This window comes from Sebastes umbrosus, chromosome 24 (genome assembly GCF_015220745.1).
Source record: "Sebastes umbrosus isolate fSebUmb1 chromosome 24, fSebUmb1.pri, whole genome shotgun sequence".
NCBI lineage: Eukaryota > Metazoa > Chordata > Actinopteri > Perciformes > Sebastidae > Sebastes > Sebastes umbrosus.
The window spans coordinates 712257-732164 of NC_051292.1; the positions used below are offsets into that span (position 1 = coordinate 712257).

Here is a 19908-nt window from a genome sequence, read left to right on the forward strand (position 1 = left end):
TATTTCTGCACGATTGAGAAATAATATTGAAAAAAATTAAAATAAATAAATAAAATATAATTTCTTTGTTATTTTATTAATCACTTATTTTATTGCATTTAATTTATAGAATTTAATTATACTTTATTGTTATTTTATTAATCCTTTTTTATTGTATTCGATTTGTATAATTTTATTACATTTTATAAATAACTTATTTTATTGTATTTAATTCGTAAAATATGATTATATTTATTTTTATTTTATTAATCACTTCTTCTATTGTATTTAATTTGTATAATTCTATTCTATTTTATTGTTATTTTATTAATCTAGTTTTTGTTTCACACTGTTTTACTAATGTTACTGTTATTATAGCTTTTAATTCTATTTTATTCCGTTTTATAATTTGATTGTCTCGTATGCATTGGTCTCAAATTGAATTGTTTTTGTCTTTCTGCTGCTCTGTCTTACTTTCGGCCTGTCGGTCATCTGTGAAGCACTTTGAACTGCACTAACCTCGATGAAATGTGATGTTTGATGGATCGATTCATTCGTTGGTAACACATGTCAATGCCGATAAAGCCTCCTGAATAGAAATTGAGGATTGGATGTTGGGTGGGTGGGTGGGCTCTCTGTCAGCTGCAGGTGGCCCTTCACAGACTCAAGGTGTTCATGTCAGAGTCAAGAGGTCTCATTTTCATTTCTGGAGCAGGTCACGTCCTACCTGGCTCTGGGATGACAACAAAAATCATTCATTTCATGGTCAACGGGAGGCTGGAGCAAGCCGAGTTCGGAGCCGACTGCTCTGCTGCAGATGTCAAAGGTAAGAGAGAGGTTGGTTTGTTACCACTGAGGATTTTAATCACAATGGAAGCGGATGAGACAGTTTTATTCAAACATGCAGTTTAATCCCATGTGAAGGTGTAAGAAAAGAGTGTGTATAACAGACGTTTCTATATGTTGCTGTGGCTTCTGTGTAAGGACCTGAGCTTCATGTTTATTTAAAGCTGATGCCATGGCAACCAGGTCTTCCTGGGGTCCATGTGGCTCTGACAGGTCCTCCAGTTAGAGGGCTTTGTCCTCTCTTGTCCTCTTGAGACAGTGATGAATAAACCAACTGGGTCCTTGACCTTTAAAGATGGTAGTGGTTAGCAGACAGAATGAATGAAGGATTTTTAATAATAGTTCTTTATAGTAGTTCACATATAGGTGTGTCTCTCTCTCTCCTCTAATTTCATCCCTCGTCTGACAGATCTGTTCCGGGCGGCGGCGGAGGCGGGGCCTCAACACATCCTGAAGATGTACAGCACAAACGGCAGCGTGGTGAACATCTCCCCCCGGCTGGAGGCCAACAGCGAGGACTCGTACTACCAACTGGAGGTGGTGGCGTCAGATCTAAAGAGTGAGCGGCCTCACATCAACCTCATCTCCCAGACTTGTTCCCAAAAGATGTCCATTTTGGAATTAAAAAAGTCTTTAAAAAAAGATGGTGTTTTTTTAGATGTTTTTGGAGCAAGCAGGGCCGTAGTCACAGGCCACGTCCTCAGTAGTGTTCCTGGGAATTCAAAATATTAATACTATCTATATTCAATATAGTTAAATAAAAATAAAATATAATAAATTATATAAACTAAATCCAATAAAATAGGTGATTGATAAAATAACAATAAAACATAATAGAAATATACAAATTAAATGCAATAAAATTACTGATAAATAAAATAAAAATAATATATAATTAAATAATAGAAATTAAATACAATAGAATATGTGATTAATAAAATAACAATAAAATGTAATAAAATTGTACAAATTAAATACAATAAAATAACAATAACATATAATAAAATTATACAAATTAAACACAATGAAATAAGTGATTAATAAAATAAAAATAAGATTATACAAATTAAATACAATAAAAGTGATTGTAAGTGATTAATAAAATACTAATAATGGGTCACAAGATAAATGTGATTGGTGATTAAAGAGATGGAGATTAAAAATATATCTTCAACAACATTTTTTTAAGTTTTTCTAATTTTTTGGGGGGGTTTTCTTGATATTTTCACCTTTAAATGGAACAATCTGAGAAGAAAATCACTCTTTGGGTGAACCCTTTAATTTTAAAGGGCTACAAGCGCAAAGGTTTTGGGAAGCGCGTTGTAGGAATGTTTGAGTCAAAAAGATCTGCAGCAGCTCGCTCTGGCTAGTTGGATTCCTGCAAATATGTTAAATTTGCATGAAGCCCTGCAGCTTAAACAGACGTCAAACCACGTCCTCCTGAAGGTCATCATTTAGTTTAATCATGCAAGTCTTTTGTGTGTGTGTTTGTGCAGGTGTGGGGATGCCAAAAGAGCTAGACACCATGGAATACAGGTGAGAGCATCCTGTACAGGTGATGTTATTGAAGCGTCTGGGTGAGAGAGGACTCACCGTGGTTTCCTGTCTCCATCTCCAGGCTGCATCACCTGGAGAGCAAAGTCATCGAAGACGTGGGAAAGACTCCGGACATCATCTGTGATCTGAAGAGCCAAGTGGAGTCTTTTAAGAGGAAGCTGGAGGTTCGTCAAGACACGGCTTAAAATATACACCACAAAACTATAAAACTTCCCCGTTGTCATTAAACAGGTCATGCTTTTAATGTGAAGGAGCAGCATCAGGAACAAGCACTTTAAGAACAACAACAACTAAACAAAAAAGTCCTAAAGACTCAGTTAGAATCTTTAAAATACTAAAAATGAAATGCACATCCACAAGTACAAATGTCCTCCAATCTGGATTTAAAACCTTCAATTTCAGCGAGTTTGCAGAATTGGGGAACAGGCTGCTTCAATCAACCTTAAATTCATCAATTAGAGGAAACAAGTATGGAGGTCATACGAAGGTCGTGCAGTGATAATGGAGTGAAATGTTGCTTTCTGTCAGAGTGTGGAGCACCTGAGCTGGATGGGTCTCTTCAGGGAGGACAGCGACCATCAGCTCTCCAAGTTCTCCCCGAAACCCAAAACCTCTCAGCTGAGCATGCAGGAGGAGCGCCAACAGGTCCGCAGGAAGTTCCTCAACATGAGGTGACTCATATTATTATTATTATTATGGTGGTTTGTTGTCATCGGCATGGAGGAGAACGGTGCACTGTGACTGATCTGTGTCCCTTCTGTGTTGCCGTAGCTCGCTGCAGGTGACAGAAGAAGTGAGAGAACATCTGAAAACTCCCATTTTCAACAACTGGTGAGTTCAAACACACATAAACACTCTAACACACACACACACACACACACACACACACACACACACACACACACACACACACACACTCCTCTCACACCCGTGTGTGTGTGTGTGTGCTAACAGGCAGTGGGAGGAGGCTGAGATGCTGGTGCTCCTCCAGGTGATGTTCACCGACCTGGACTTCCTGACGGCGTTCCACATCGAGCTGGACGTCCTGCAGAACTTCCTGTTTGAGGTCTACTGCCACTACAACAACATCCCCTTCCACAACTTCCGGCACTGCTTCTGCGTCACTCAGATGGTACGAACAGGAAGACGCCGGCTGTGAGCTCCGTCGTCACCACAGGGAACATGAAGACGACATTATTATTTAATATTTATGATCTATTTTAAACACTTTTACACGTCTGAGTTTTACAAAAAGTCACCGATTCTGTTCCAGGAAATCCAAATATTTGAAAGGAGAGAAAATGATTACAATAATCTAAATTTTGAACTGTAAAATGTACTAAAGATTGAGCGGCCTCACATCAACTTCATCTACCAGAGTTCTTCCCAAAAGATGTCCATTTTGGAATTACAAAAATCTTTACTTTAAAGATATTGTGATGTTCTGCAGTCCCAAAAGATGGTGTTTTTTTAGATGTTTTTGGAGCAAGCAGGGCCGTAGTTACAGGCCACGTCCTCAGTATTGTTCCTGGGAATAAACAATATTATTATTATCTATATTCAATATAGTTAAATAACAATAAAATCTAATAAACATATACAAACTAAATCCAATAAAATTACTGATAAATAAAATAACAATAAAACATAATAAAAATATACAAATTAAATACAATAAAATTAGTGATTAATAAAATAACAATAAAATACAATAAAAATATACAAATTAAATACAATAAAATTAGTGATTAATAAAATAACAATAATGGGTCGCAAAATAAATGTGATTGGTGATTAAAGAGATGGAGATTACGAATGAACACAAATAAAACTAAAATCAGAACCCATATTTGCGGCAGCATCAACAGGTCTCCATTCTCTTCTACATCAGAGCTGGACATTTGAATTCTTATGATGAAAACCTGAGTGTAAAATAAGATAAATGATCTGAATACTTCTTCAATATATAAAAGCGTACATGGTGTTTTAAAGACGCTCATTTCGATATGTATGTGTGTCGTCCTGCAGATGTACGGGCTGATCTGGCTGACGGACCTCAGGAGTAAAATAGCCAGAATCGACCTGCTGATCATGTTGACCTCGGCTCTGTGCCACGACCTCGACCACCCCGGCTACAACAACGTCTACCAGGTCACCTCCCTGCCGGTGTGTTCGCCTCCTCGTCAGCGTGGCTGTTTATTATTATTAATCTGCATGTTGTTGCTTTATAATTTCACACAGATCAACGCTCAGACCGATTTAGCTCTTCGCTACAACGACATCTCACCCCTGGAAAACCACCACTGTGCCGTCGCCTTCGGCATCATGTCCACGGTACCAAAAACAGATTTAAAAACACTACAATGATTGGACATAGGCAGAATATTCTAATTATATTATAGAACAAGGGAGGAAAGCTGTAGTAAAGATTGTATTATCTTACTGCAAGCTGAATTAATATATATATATACGTATATATATATATATATATATATATTAATATATATTGAATACAAATATTTCATTGCTGGGACTTGAAAATGTCCGTAGTTGCATAAACAGCCATGAATGTAATGTAAATGAGGAATAAAAGGGGATCAAGAGCGGATCCCTGTGGGACACCAACAGTACATCTACCAGTTGGTTCCCATTGGTCTCTTCGGAGTTCAGCTATAATTCTAAATTTGTTAACTTGTTTTTAAATGGTCATTAAACATGTGTAACTTTCTCTCCGCAGCCAGAGAGCAACATCCTAAAAAACCTGACTTGTGAGCAGTACAAACACATCCGAGGAGGAATGATCAAGTAAGACTTGAGCCTCCTTCACTTCCTCCACGTTGATGACGCGTCGCTTCGTTCGTTCAGTTTATAAAATAAATATATTTTCAGATGTATTCTGGCCACCGACATGGCGAGACACAACGAAATCCTCAACAAGTTCAAAACCATGCAGCCGGTGTTCGACTTCTCCAACAAGGAACACAAGGAAGTGGTAAAGAAATGTTTTCATTTTTAGCTTTCAGGTTTAAACCTTTTAGTTCTCCCACAACATTAAAACATCTTCTTTTTCCTCCTATTTTGGTCTACAAACAACAAACATGTTAACTGCTGCTACTCTATTCTGAGTTTCAGTCAATTTAAAATATAACGACAATATTTTTAGAGCTGCAACGATTAATCGATTAGTTGTCAATTATCTAAATAATCGGCAACTATTTGAGTAATTTATTAAGAAAAATTCTTGCTAAATTCTCTGATTCCAGCTTCTTGAATATGAATATTTTCTGGATTCTTTGAGACATTTGAGGACGTCATCTTGGGCTTTGGGAAACTCTAATCAACATTTTACATACCAAACAACTAATCGATTAATCGAGAAAATATTCAACAGATTAATCAACAATGAAAATGAAATAACACAATAACAATAAAATAAGATAGGTGAGACGTATTAAGTCTGTAAAAATAATAATATACATTTTTCTACTATTATATTTATTGCTATTTTATTAATCACTTATTTTATTGTGTTGAATTTGTAAAATGTTATTATGTTTTATTGGTATTTTATTACTCACTTATTTTATCGTATTTATTTCGCACAATTTGTTATATTTTATTCTTTTATTAATCACTTATGTTATTGTATTGAATTTGTAATTTATTATATATTCTATCGTTATTTTATTAATCACTTATTTTATTGTATATTTTATTGTTTTTTTTTTTATTAATCACTTATTTTATTGTATTGAATTTGTATTTTTTATATATTTTATCGTCATTTTATTAATCATTAAGTGTAAAACAAACTAAGTAAAAAACAAACTGTATGACCAGTTGTTGTTGTTGTGCGTCTGATTGCAGCTGATGAAGATCATGGTGAAGGTGAGCGACATCTCCAACGAGGCGAGGCCGATGGCGGTGGCCGAGCCCTGGCTGGACTGTCTGCTACAGGAGTTCTTCAACCAGGTTTTCACCCTCACTTTACTGATCAATACACAGGAAGTGACGCTGCTATCAGTGATGAAGAGTTAACTTCACTGTTGAATATCACGTCATTTATCAAGGAATTAAAGAGGGAAGGGAAAAGTGTATATACACATGAAATATGAGGGTTTATTTTGACATAGAAATAGAAACCTGAACTAAAGAATCTAATTGTTAGAAGAATTATTGTGTGGAACAAAAAACACAAGCCAGAGCAAGTACACTGGAATACATTGTGAAGTAAAACCTGTTGTTCTTGTTGTGCAGAGCGACACAGAGAAGCTCAAAGGGCTCCCAGTGACTCCTTTCATGGACCGAGACAAAGTGTCCAAACCGTCCTCTCAGACCAACTTCATCCGATTTGTCCTGCTGCCGCTGTTCTCCGAGCTCACCAAGCTGTTCCCCTGTCTGGAGGTAAAACAGAAAGGATCCATCTCATTCTTATTGATTTAAATCACTGGGTGATAATAAGAGCAAAAGCTCAATTGTGTCTCAGTAGTAGTTCTGATGGCCAGACCATCACGTCACTGTTTTTATTCTTTATTCTCTTATGTACCGGTGTTTTTGTATGTGTCGTACGAGCTACAGGATACCTACCTTTCCCTCGGGATCAATAAAGTAAGGAAATATTCTTTCCCGAGGAATCAAGCAAGCAAGTAAGCAGGAAAGCATATAAACAAGCAAGCAAACAAGCAAGCAAGTTAACAAGCAAACAAGTAAACAAGCAAGCAAACAAGAAAGTAAGAAAGTAAACAAGTAAGTAAACAAGCAAGCAAGTAAGAAAGTAAGTAAGCAAAACAGTAAACAAGCAAACAAGTAAGCAAGCAAACAAGTAAACAAGCTAGCTAACAAGCAAGTAAGCAAGTAAACAAGCAAGCAAGTAAACAAGCAAGTAAGCAAGCAAGCAAGTAAGAAAGTAAGCAAGTAAACAAGCAAGTACGAAAGTAAGCAAGCAAGCAAATAACAAGCTAGCAAACAAGCATGTAAGCAAGCAAGCCAGCAAGCAAGTAAGCAAGCAAGCAAGCAAGAAAGCAAGTAAGAAAGTAAGAAAGTAAACAAGCAAGTAAACAAGCAAGTAAGTAAACAAGCAAGCAAGCAAGTAAGCAAGAAGGCAAGTAAGCAAGTAAGCAAGCAAGTAAACAAGCAAGCAAGGAAACAAGCAAGTAAGAAAGTAAGCAAGCAAGTAAATAACAAACTAGCAAACAAGCAAACAAGCAAGTGAGCAAGCAAGTAACCAAGAAAGAAATCAAGCAAGTATAAAAGTAAGAAAACAAGCAAGCAATTAAATAAGCAAGTAAGTAATCAAGTAAGCAAGCATCTATCTATCCACTCATCCATCCATCCATGAGTTTTTTTCACTTAAACCCACCAAATGTTACCTCCTGGTGGCGCTACAGGAAAGGTCTGTTGGGTCAGTCAGCAGGATCCATCTTCTGGGGACCGTGAATATGTGAACCAAATGTCATCCAATAGTTGTGGAGATATTTCAGTGTGAACTTTGTTGTGGACCGGCCGACATTTAACTAGAACATGTCATGAAGTCGCTGAACTTGTCAGGCGTTTGAAGGTGTTGTCATGTTGTCATGTTGTCATGTTGACATGTTGACTTGTCATGTTGTCATGTTGACATGTTGACATGTTGTCATGTTGACATGTTGACATGTTGACATGTTGTCATGTTGTCATGTTGACATGTTGACTTGTCATGTTGTCATGTTGACATGTTGACTTGTCATGTTGTCATGTTGACATGTTGACATGTTGTCATGTTGACATGTTGTCATGTTGTCATGTTGACATGTTGTCATGTTGTCATGTTGACATGTTGACTTGTCATGTTGTCATGTTGACATGTTGTCATGTTGTCATGTTGACTTGTCATGTTGTCATGTTGACATGTTGACATGTTGTCATGTTGACATGTTGTCATGTTGTCATGTTGACATGTCATGTTGTAATGTTGACATATTGACTTGTCATGTTGTCATGTTGACATGTTGACTTGTCATGTTGTCATGTTGTCATGTTGTCATGTTGACATGTTGACTTGTCATGTTGTCATGTTGACATGTTGTCATGTTGACATGTTGTCATGTTGTCATGTTGACATGTTGTCATGTTGACTTGTCATGTTGTCATGTTGTCATGTTGACATGTTGACTTGTCATGTTGTCATGTTGACATGTTGACATGTTGTCATATTGACATGTTGTCATGTTGTCATGTTGACATGTTGTCATGTTGTAATGTTGACATGTTGACTTGTCATGTTGTCATGTTGACATGTTGACTTGTCATGTTGTCATGTTGACATGTTGTCATGTTGACATGTTGTCATGTTGACATGTTGACTTGTCATGTTGTCATGTTGTCATGTTGACATGTTGTCATGTTGACATGTTGTCATGTTGTCATGTTGACATGTTGTCATGTTGACATGTTGTCATGTTGTCATGTTGACATGTTGTCATGTTGTCATGTTGACATGTTGTCATGTTGACATGTTGACATGTTGTCATGTTGTCATGTTGACATGTTGACTTGTCATGTTGTCATGTTGACATGTTGTCATGTTGTCATGTTGACATGTTGACTTGTCATGTTGTCATGTTGACATGTTGTCATGTTGTCATGTTGACATGTTGTCATGTTGACATGTTGTCATGTTGTCATGTTGACATGTTGTCATGTTGACATGTTGTCATGTTGTCATGTTGACATGTTGACTTGTCATGTTGTCATGTTGTCATGTTGACATGTTGTCATGTTGACATGTTGACTTGTCATGTTGTCATGTTGACATGTTGTCATGTTGTCATGTTGACATGTTGTCATGTTGTCATGTTGTCATGTTGACATGTTGTCATGTTGACATGTTGACTTGTCATGTTGTCATGTTGACATGTTGTCATGTTGTCATGTTGACATGTTGTCATGTTGTCATGTTGACATGTTGACTTGTCATGTTGTCATGTTGACATGTTGTCATGTTGTCATGTTGTCATGTTGACATGTTGTCATGTTGTCATGTTGACATGTTGACATGTTGTCATGTTGACATGTTGACATGTTGTCATGTTGTCGTGCAGCAACATATTCTGGAGCCGGTGCGACGGGCCCTTGAGTACTACTCTGACCTGGAGAGAGCCAGCAAGGAGGACGAGGGGACGCCCAAAGCATGAAGACGAGGAAGAGGAGGAAGAGGAGGAAGAGGAGGAAGAGGAGGTCTGTGGATGTGCTAGCTGACAGACTACAGTACTATTTATATTCAGCAGCAGTGTGTTAGAGGAAGTTATCGCATCTGAAAACGTCTCATTTGATATTTTATAATTAATCCAGTTTTCCTGAACATTTTCAGCTTTTAAAAACACAGTTTTTTTCACTTGTTTCACTATTTTTTAAAGATATATATTTTACACTTACATATTAAAAGACACCTTGAAATTGAATTTATTACTTTTACTAGTATTTCCTAGAGGACGGATCAAAAATAAATGAATAAATAAATGACTCGATAAATAAATAAATGTTATTAAATGCAGCAAAAATAGTAAAAATAAATGTAGACATTAATTAATTGATACAATTTGACATAAATTTATATTTCTGTTGTAATTTGCTTCTTTATGTATTCATCTTGGTATTAATTCCCATATTTATTTACTCTTTGGTTTAATTTTTCCCTTTTATTTTTTATGTATTTATTTTCATAATTTTTTTAAATGTATTCATTTAACTTTGCATTTATTTTTTATTTATTCATTTGTTTTTGCATTTATTTTTTGTTTATTTATGCATGTATTTTACATTTATTTTTAATATTTTATTTATTTATTTAGATTTTATTTCTTATTATTTTTTAATCGTGCAGAAATAAATGCAAAAATACATAAATAAATGTATGCAGTTAAAAATAAATACATGTGTAAAAGAAAGTAATGCAAAAAATAAATAAATACAAAATAAATGAATAAATTTGAAATTTATGCAAAAATAAATGATCAACTTAAAAATGAATGAAAATAGATAAAAAAATAAATAAATGGGAAAATGAAATCGAAGAGTAAATAAATAAAGGAATGTAAACAAAGATAAATAAAGCAAATTAAAACAGAAATATCAATTTATGTGACATTTTATAAATTAATTAATGGCTACATTTATTTTTAATATTATTTTTGTTACATTTAATGACATATTTATTTATTTATCGAATCATTTATTGATTTATTGATTTATTTTTGATCATGGCAGGTTCTGTCCTCCATATTAATACTGCGTAACGATTAATAAAGATCTGCTTTCCTGCTTGGTATTAAATCACAGTATGTTTAAGATGATGTAACCGAGTGTCTTTTAAATGGTTTTTACTAAATAAAGAGCATCAATGTGAAAAACATAATGTACACATTAAAAAAAGAAGCAAACCAAACCGCATTCATTCACCATCTGTGGGTTTATTTTTCATTGACTTCATTTACAAATTCAAAAAAGAAAAAAAAGTGCAAATATCAGTTTTCTGTACGAGTAACGCATCTGATAAATATTTAAAAATAACAAATAATAACCAGGGCTCAACATTAGTGTGTTTTAAATTAAATTAAAAAAAAATAATCACAATAAATCTTCCATATATACAACAGTTATTTTTTCAATACATTCTCTTGGCATTTAATAACAAAAAAGTTGATCATTTGCTTCAACTACAGGGAGTGTGTTTTAATGAAGTGTTAGCAGCTGGGAGCTCCGACCCATCGAGGTTATTTTTCACTACAACACCACAACGCAGGTAATAAAAACACTGAACGTGCAGTCGAGGAGCAGGACGCAAAAACAACATTTTTTTTGTGCAATTTTTAAGAGCTGCGTGGAAATATGAGCAACGTTTACAACACTCCTGTCCTTCCTAGTTATGTTCCTTCATTTGTGATCCTGCAGCAGCTGTAGCCGTCTCCAGGTCTCCTTAATGAACCGCAGCTTATTAGTACCATTTTCTACTTAGCTGAAAATGTTAAACAGATGTGATTTGAAACTTCTTCGTTACCTTTCTAAAACCTCGCTGCCTCGTATGAAAGCTAGTGAAATAATTAAGTCGTGTGTTTCCATCCAGACATTTGGAGAGCAAAGACGGCCAAAAACAAAATGTCAAAATGTTATTTACTTATTGTTACCAAGCACCTGCTAAAAGTTATGGATGTGCACGTGAATCCTGATGATTGCGATCGCAATTTAAAGTCAAATTTAGAACCAAATTTCCCCCATTTTGATAACGTGTGAAGAAAACTACAAGATAGCAAACTAGAGCAAAAAGAAGTGTTGATGTGGCCGATCAGCCTTTTGTTTCTGCTCAACTACTGGACCGGACAACCAGTCTATGCACCAATCTGATACCAACATTTATTAACACAGAAAAAAATCTACCTATTTATCCCGAAACCAATTCTTCTTCTCTGCTCCTAAACAGTCGCCTTCACTGTGCTGTCGCTCTGGAGGTATCACGGCTGCCACGGACTACTACTGTTTTAGAGCAGAGAAGAAGAACTGACTGCAGGGAGTTTGTCTCGTGACGATAGCAAACAACAACAGCGCGGTGCTGGTGGAGACGGTAATGGTAAAGACAAAGAGAATGGAAGCAAAGAGGCGAAACTGTGAGGTTTTTCTGACAACAGCTGCTGCCGCCATTTTGGACTGAAAACGCTTATTATATTTATAATATGTTATTGTTCAACACAGGTCATTTCAGTAGAATATGACAATAGAATAGAAATAATTTAGTATTTTTAGGCGGACGTTTTACTGGCGTCCGGTAGTCGCTTTCAGTCCAAAATGGTGGAAGCGTAGCTCTGCTGCTGGGCGCTGATGTTTCAATGAACAACTGACTTTGACTTCTTGGTGATATACGTTCTTTGGGATGGGTTAAATGCAGAGGTTCATGTATGTACTTGATGAACATAATACAGTTTAATACAGTAATACGGAGAGCTGAATCATGAGCGGATTCGTTTTTATGTTTCTTTGGGTTTTTAATGGACGTTTTACTGCCGTCCGGTAGTTGCTTTCAGTCCAAAATGACGGAAGCGTAGCTCTTTAACTTCTTATCAATATATGTTTTTTGAGCACAGTGAAGGCCGAAGACTGTTTTGGAGCGGTGAAGAAGAAGTGATTTCTGGTTAAGTTTTTGTTCTGGGTTAATAAATGATGGTATCGGATCGGTGCATAGACTGGCGTGCTCGCCGATACCCAATCCCGAATTCTGGGCAGTAACTCCATCCCTTTAATGAGGTCTGTATAATGATGAATCTCACACAGTTTGACCTGTATGAACCGGTCAGTTTGAGGTTATTATCACAACCATTTCCAGTCTCTTTGAAACCTTTTGACACATTTAAATTAACACCAGAAAGCCAGATTCTGAGATTTCACTGCTACAGTTAAAATGTCACTTTCAGTTCAGGTCAAAGTTACAGAAACTAGTTACACGTAAAAGTGAACATGTCAACATTAATATAAATATGGCAGCAAAACAAAAGCGTTGGAGCATCTCCACCTTTAAATAAAGTCAGACACGATAATATCAGGTTGGTCCCATTCAGTTGTTTTGAGATGATGTTCCAGACTTCTCCTGACATTATGTTCATCATTATAAGATTACTAAAGTTTATCAGTATTAAATTCATTTGCTACAACGTGTCTGACTTCCCAGGTCTGTGCAGCCATCAACGCTGTGATTCATCTCACGTCTTTACGCCTCGTTTCCACATATGCGACTCAACAGGAAGTTCATTCACTCCTCAGGGAACCTCCGTGATCTCGGATGTGTTTGCAGAACTCCTCTGCCTCCAGTACGTCGAAGAAAATGTAACTTTTGCGGCGGATAACGGACAGACCGTGTGCGCTGTGTGCCACAGGAAGTTAGCCTGTTATGCTATCGTGGAATTAGCAAATTAATAACTGATTGATTAATGGAAATCAGCTCTAACTTGTGATTTTTAGGTTGTAGCGGGCTCAGTTTTAAAGTTAGAGTGAAGATACTGGTATCATATGAAACTATAAAACCTAATGAATCCATTTGTTCATTTGTTTTTGCATTTATTTTTTATTTTATTTTTTGCATTTATTTTCTATATATATTATCTAATATTATTTTTCAATCGTGAATAAATAAATAAATAAATAGAAAATAAATGCAGAAATAAATGAATAAAAAAAAAATGCAAAAAAACATAAATACATTTAAAAATTAATAAAAATAATACAAAAACAAATAAATGGGAGAATTAAACCAAAGAATAAATAAATAAGGGAATGAATACAAAGATGCATAAATAAAGAAAAAGCAGAAAATATCAATTTATGTCACATTTTATCAATTACTTAATGGCTACATTTAATTTATGCTAAATGCAGTACCTTGCGGTAAATGCGGTTTCTGGACAATATCTGTCATTGTTTTGTGTTGTTAATCGATTTCCAATAATAAATATATACATACATTTTTATAAAGCAGCATATTTGTCTTAAATACTTGACAAATCTCCCTTTAAGGAACATTTTGAACAGATAAAAATGTGTGATTGATCGTGATTAACTATCATATCTGGAGGTCAGAGGTCAAGGGACCCCTTTGAAAATGGCCATGACAGTTTTTCCTCGCCAAAATTTAGTGTAAGTTTGGAGCGTTATTTAACCTCCTTCATGACAAGCTAGTCTGACATGGTTGGTACTGATGGATTCATTCGTTTTTCTAGTTTCATAGCTTTAAAACTGAGCCCGCGACAACCTAAAAATCACAGGTTGTGTTAAAGATATTAGGGACGTTAAAAGGCATTTTGCGTTATTATCACGTTAACTTTGACAGACCGAGTAGGAACTTCTTTCCCATATCTGCGGTGATGTTTCTATCCATCCGTAAAGAGTGTGGAAACAAGGCGTTAGAACTTCACGTTGCAAATAGTGCCCTCAGTGTCAGCGTGGCTTTCTAAACTTGAACTAGAAGAGTTGAACGAGTGTTGAGACCGGAGAAGCAGGCACTCTGAACATCCAGCTCTCAGCGCTGTTGGCAACATGTGACAGCTCGTGTGTTTTCAGATGATGATGGTAAAGAAAAAGAAGCTCTGATGATCCTCTGAGGGTTTGAAATGTTAAAATCTCTCTGTTACATTAACAACAGGTGGGTGGAGCAGTGCTGTGGTCACTACAGCGGGGTTGGGACTTGCCTGTCAGGAGGTGGGAGGGGTCGTTTCACAGGTTGCAGTTACAGTAGCGTCGCACCGGTTTCACCTATTTACACCGTCGGCCGCTGGAGTCCAGCTCGTCCTTCTAATTGAACATGATGGACTCTGGATCCTGGTTCATCATCTGAGCCATGTGTCGCAGGACGTCCTTCTTGGTGATGATGCCCAGGAGACGCCTGAATACAAGGTCAGAGGTCACTTCAGGTCTTTACACTCGTATGAGATACAGAAAATAAATGAAACAATAACTGTGATGGTGTGCGTCTTTTCTTTTGCCCTTTCTGACGGGGAACTGAAGCCGTTATCTCGCTCTCTTCAAAGCCACCAGACTCCATTCACAAAAACAGTCATTTTACCTCTCAGATCACTGGAGTAGACATACAACTCCACTTCAAAACATCTGAACTAGGGATGTCCATAATTAACCGTTTAACCGTTAACCGACGTTAAGCATTTTAACCGAACGGTGAACTGGAGACAGTGAACGCAGCATCGTAGCTGCTAAGTTAACGCTCCCGGACGGTGAACTGGAGACAGTGAACGCAGCATCGTAGCTGCTAAGTTAACGCTCCTGGACGGTGAACTGGAGACAGTGAACGCAGCATCGTAGCTGCTAAGTTAACGCTCCTGGGCGGTGAACTGGAGACAGTGAACGCAGCATCGTAGCTGCTAAGTTAACGCTTCCGGACGGTGAACTGGAGACAGTGAACGCAGCATCGTAGCTGCTAAGTTAACGCTCCTGGACGGTGAACTGGAGACAGTGAACGCAGCATCGTATATCGTTTTTAAAATGTTGTTCTCACACGTTTTATTTTTGGTTTATTGAGTCATTGTATTTCATATTTTCTAAACTTCTGTTAACTGAAATGTTTGGAGAAAACAGACTTTGGATGTGCACCAGCGTGAGTGCCGGTCTTACCCGCTCCTGGTGACGAGACACTGGCGGAGGCCCAGCTTGCGGAAGATGTCCACCACCGTCTCCATGGGCGTGTGGTCGGTGACGGTGAAGGGGCTGAGGTTCAGGATGCGTCGTAGCTTCAGCGGCTGCGGGTTGCTGGCCGGCAGCTGCGGCGCGTCCTCGGTGAAGTAGACCACCGAGCTGCTCACCACGCCGTCCTGCTTCTGACGGGCGTTTTCTGTAGACAGACGGGGGAAGTCTGTTAAAACACCACCAGGCCTGGTTGGAAAATGAAAACGACCTGTTTCCTGATGACGGTTTTCTAGCAACGCTCCCAAAGCAGCACTCAAGAGCGCACGCCGTTCAGAACATGCAGTCCATCACACATTTGGCATCAGAGGTCACGATGAAAGGATATCGATAAAGAACAACTCACTGATGGCGAGGGTGAGATCCCGGCGCTGAACGAAGCCGATGAGCCTCTCCGACTCTCTGGACACGACCACCGGGAAGCCGTTATAGTCTGTGTCTTTGATCAGCGTCTCCACGTCCTCCACCGTGGTGGTGTCCTGGGTGAGGACGGCCAGAGGCGGGTCGTTCCTGCGGGGCCGCATCACGTCGGTGGCCAGGGTGCGGTGGGTGAACTCGTCCCTGACGTCCAGGTAGGGGTAGCCGTTGAGCTGGATGTGCGACTCGTAGATGCCCTCCTTCCCGAAGGCGTCCGCCACCCACTTGCTGGTGACGGCGGCGGCCATCAGGGGGACGATGTACTCCAAACCGCCGGTGAGCTCGAACATGATGACCACCAGGGAGACGGTCATCCTGGTCACTCCGCCTGAAGGGAACAGGAAACGTACAGCTAGTCCTTCAACAGTTTATTCATTTTCATTCTTTATTTAGCAGATTATCAAACTGAATATCTTTGTCTCAACGAGACGCGTGAAGACGTAAATCTGGACATTAACCGATTCAAAAAAGATCCTCAAGAGATGAATCAACGATTGTTGCAGCCCTGCAAGTATGGATGCTGGAGTAGTTTTAGTTATATCAACGAATAAATGATAACCTATAAAATTATATGAATCCATTAATTAGATTTTCAAATGCTTCATCAAAGAGCTGATATAACGATCAATAAATAACACGACTTCCTTATTCCTCCTTTAACCCTCTGAACTCTACAATAGAATCAGTCCGTCAGTGCCTACGTTGTTTTTATTTTTCTGATTGTGATGTCACTTCCTCCTCATTTCTCCATATTTATTTTCCATATTCAAGTCTCTGGTGATTTACAGTCAACGTCGTCAGACGTGCGTCTGCTCACCCAGACAGGCGGCGGCTCCCACCATGGCGTAGAGTCCCGGTGTGACGCAGTCTGCGCCGGGCCGGCACCAGTTCTTGAAGATGATCCAGTCGTGGTGGTGGTACGCCATCTGCTCCACGGCGATCCCCACGATCCGTCCTGCGATAGCTCCAACCGCCATGCTGGGAATGAAGAGACCCGACGGGATCTGGACAGGAAACAGAATCGCAGAGAGGACGCCACGTTACAAAAAGCACCCCTAAAGGAGAGAAACCAGTTTTACTCCTCTTCCTCGTGCTGACCTTCATGCCGAAGGTGAAGATGGTGATGACGATCTTGAAGACGAGAGCGAGGGCGAGCTGCCACAGGGCGTTGTAGACCCCGGGCCCCGCCGGTCGGTCTGGGATGTCGTCCACCGGCCGACTCATGTTGGGGTTATTGATATAATCACACAGCTGCGACGACTCCAGCGCGCCGCAGTCGTTGAAGAGCTCAGAGATGAGCTCGCTGGTGCTGCGGCGGGTATACGGGTTGGGGAACGCCAGCACGGCGGTGATACCCGTCACAGCGATGACCTCCAGGACCGGGTACTTCCCCAGCTGGGTGGTCTTCCTCCGCCGGCACCAGGCGATGTTGGCCCTGATGAAGAGGGTCCCCCACAGGCCGCCGAACACGCCTAGCAGGATGAATGGCACCAGCTCGGCCATGTACCACGGCGTGTGGTACTCCACGTAGAAGAGCACCAGGCGGCTGTTGCCAAACGGGTTGATGGAACGCAGTGTGAAGGCGGCGACCAGGGCGGCGAAGAAGGAACGCCACAGAGTCTTCAGAGGGAAGTAGTAACTGACCTGCAGCACAGACCAAGGACGGGTTTTTAGAGGAATAGTGAGAGACCAGCTGTGGACCCAGATGAGGGTTGGACCTGACCACATGACCACATGACCACATGACCACATGACCACAGGACCACATGACCACATGACCACGGTGCTGCATCACGGGTCAGCAGGTTTGGAGTGAACACACACATTCATGCAGCAGGTGAATGTTTAACGAACCTCTTCCAGGCTGAACAGAACTCCTCCGATGGGCGCTCCAAAGGCCACCGACACTCCAGCTGCTGCTGCAGCTGACAACACCTGAGAGGTCAGAGGTCAGAGGTCAGCTACAGAAACTTCAGCAACTTAAGGGCTTTTCACATTTTTCATCTGTTCAAAATGTACCTTAAAGGGAGATTAGTCAAGTATTTAATCCTCTTATCAACATGGGAGTGGACAAATATGCTGCTTTATGCAAATGTATGTATATATTTATTATTGTAAATCAATTAGCAACACAAAACAATGACAGATATTGATCCAGAAACCCTCACAGGTACTGCATTTAGCATAAATTAAATGTAGCCATTAATTAATTGATAAAATGTGACATTAATTGATATTTATTTATTTATTTATCTTTTTTTCATTCCCTTATTTAATTACTCTTCGGTTTAATTTTCCAATTTATTTATTTTAGCATATTTATTATTATTTTTTCTATATTTATTTTTGAATACATGTATTTATTTATGTTCTTTGCATTTATTTATTTATATATTTATTTATTGACTGAAAAATAATATAAATTAAAAATAAATAAATAAAATATAAAATATATACAAATCTGGACGTTTCACAGAAGTCCCCCAAATTGAAGTGAAAAGAGCGACATTCGCTAAAAAGCGAGTTGTTTGCATCCCTGGAAAATGAATTACAAGGTGCATCAATCTCTCCCCGCGTGAAAAACCCTTTAAACTCTCAGGTGCTTCCTGAACGTCTGGTCGTGAAACCTCTCAACATATATTTAAAATACATTTCTGGATGAATTCCATACTTCCCTAAATGTTCTGTGTGATTTATCACATTAATCGGACTCCTTAAAACCAATAAAACATGGACTTTGCATCGTTGAATGCAACATAACGTCTCTGTAACTTATCTTTGTTATACATGCTTTGAATACTATTTCAGAGTTGTGCTTCTTCTTTTGGTGTTTTATCTGTTTGCACCATCAACAGCGTACCTCTCGCCGCTTGCCCTCGTTCTTGCTGTACTTGGAGAAGAGACTGCAGAAGAGGTTTCCGCAGCAGCAGGCCACGTGGACCAGAGGGCCCTCCTTACCCAGGCTGAGCCCCGACGACACCGCCAGAACCAGGGTGACCGTCTTGATCAGCAGGGTCCATTTGCCCAGGTAGCCCCGGATGATGAAGCCGCTGAGGATCGTCTTGATCTGCACAAAACCACAAATATTGGTACCTACTGTGGACCTGCAGGAATCTGTTGAAGTGTGTCAGCGTTTCTGTCACCTCTGGGATCCCTGAACCGCAGGCATACGGAGCGAACACTCGCACCAGCGACACCGCCAGGAAGGCAAACAGCAGAGCCCACAGAACGTACAGGAAGTAGTTCAACACGTACGCTCCCGCTCCCTGAAAGAGTCGGTCACCAAAACATGATTTACAGTAAAACTTCTGGACAAACTGATGGTGTTTTATTTTCAGGTCTGACCTCAGCGTGGCCCGTCATCAGCTCGGCCCACTTCTGCCACTGAGGACACTTGTCTCGGTCGTCGAAGGTGGTCTCGTTGGACGTCCAGCAGCACTGCTCGTGGCTGTACCAGAAGGCCGACAGACACACGCCCTCCTTCAGGTCTGTCATCCAGTCCACCGCCAGGTCGATCACTCCGGCCAGCGTACCTGCAGACGACAGGACACATCAAGACACACATCAGGACACATCAAGACACATCGGGACACATCAGGACACATCGGGACACATCAGGACACATCGGGACACATCAGGACACATCGGGACACATCAGGACACCTTCAGCCACAACAACGTTTTCCAAGGAGACATTTCAAGCTACAGATACATTTTCATCCACCTGTGATGACAGATCAGTTTGTTCTCTGAACTGGTTGGGAGTAGTGTTGCACGGTATACCGATACTAGAAAGGTATGGCGATAACCTGCCGATCAAATGTAGAGCACCTGTTAATGTATTTTTTACCTGTGCATTTTGGTGGATTGTGTGTCTACTGAATTACAGGAGATGCT

At 39.4% G+C, this 19908-nt stretch overlaps 2 protein-coding genes and 1 long non-coding RNA gene across 3 annotated transcripts in view; 1 reads left to right on the forward strand and 2 right to left on the reverse strand.

Annotated features, from left to right (window-relative positions):
* The first annotated feature begins 259 nt into the window (after positions 1–259).
* On the forward strand, positions 260–9905 carry LOC119483431 (high affinity cGMP-specific 3',5'-cyclic phosphodiesterase 9A-like). The gene is made up of 14 exons (XM_037761520.1): positions 260–805; positions 1235–1384; positions 2322–2361; positions 2444–2546; positions 2911–3053; positions 3154–3213; positions 3337–3514; positions 4411–4533; positions 4624–4716; positions 5120–5187; positions 5272–5374; positions 6250–6354; positions 6640–6786; positions 9462–9905. The coding sequence occupies exons 1-14, from the start codon at positions 655–657 to the stop codon at positions 9552–9554; spliced, it is 1557 nt and encodes a 518-aa protein (XP_037617448.1). The 5' UTR covers positions 260–654; the 3' UTR covers positions 9555–9905.
* Positions 1383–3513, reverse strand: LOC119483432. Its single transcript, XR_005205681.1, has 4 exons — positions 3389–3513; positions 2923–3157; positions 2419–2507; positions 1383–1537 (listed from the first exon to the last, which is right to left on the reverse strand). It is a non-coding gene; the product is annotated as an uncharacterized LOC119483432 (long non-coding RNA).
* A 4136-nt stretch (positions 9906–14041) lies between the features above and the next one.
* LOC119483661 (H(+)/Cl(-) exchange transporter 4) overlaps positions 14042–19908 on the reverse strand; it is a 46621-nt gene continuing 40754 nt past the window's right edge. Inside the window, exons 3-11 of the mRNA XM_037762015.1 lie at positions 19357–19544; positions 19155–19277; positions 18872–19078; positions 17866–17946; positions 17110–17655; positions 16829–17015; positions 15941–16339; positions 15526–15742; positions 14042–14782 (exon numbers count right to left, since the gene is read on the reverse strand). Of these exons, the coding sequence (XP_037617943.1) occupies positions 14692–14782; positions 15526–15742; positions 15941–16339; positions 16829–17015; positions 17110–17655; positions 17866–17946; positions 18872–19078; positions 19155–19277; positions 19357–19544 (2039 nt within the window). The 3' untranslated portion in view covers positions 14042–14691. The remainder of the gene's footprint in view (positions 14783–15525; positions 15743–15940; positions 16340–16828; positions 17016–17109; positions 17656–17865; positions 17947–18871; positions 19079–19154; positions 19278–19356; positions 19545–19908) is intronic.

Bases quoted from the DNA above. Each gene is read 5' to 3' on its own strand.
- LOC119483431 (XM_037761520.1), top strand. From the start codon at position 655: ATGTCAGAGTCAAGAGGTCTCATTTTCATTTCTGGAGCAGGTCACGTC. The intron at 2,362-2,443 runs GTGAGAGCATCC...CTCCATCTCCAG, and splicing joins CTAGACACCATGGAATACAG to GCTGCATCACCTGGAGAGCA. The intron at 6,787-9,461 runs GTAAAACAGAAA...GTTGTCGTGCAG, and splicing joins AGCTGTTCCCCTGTCTGGAG to CAACATATTCTGGAGCCGGT.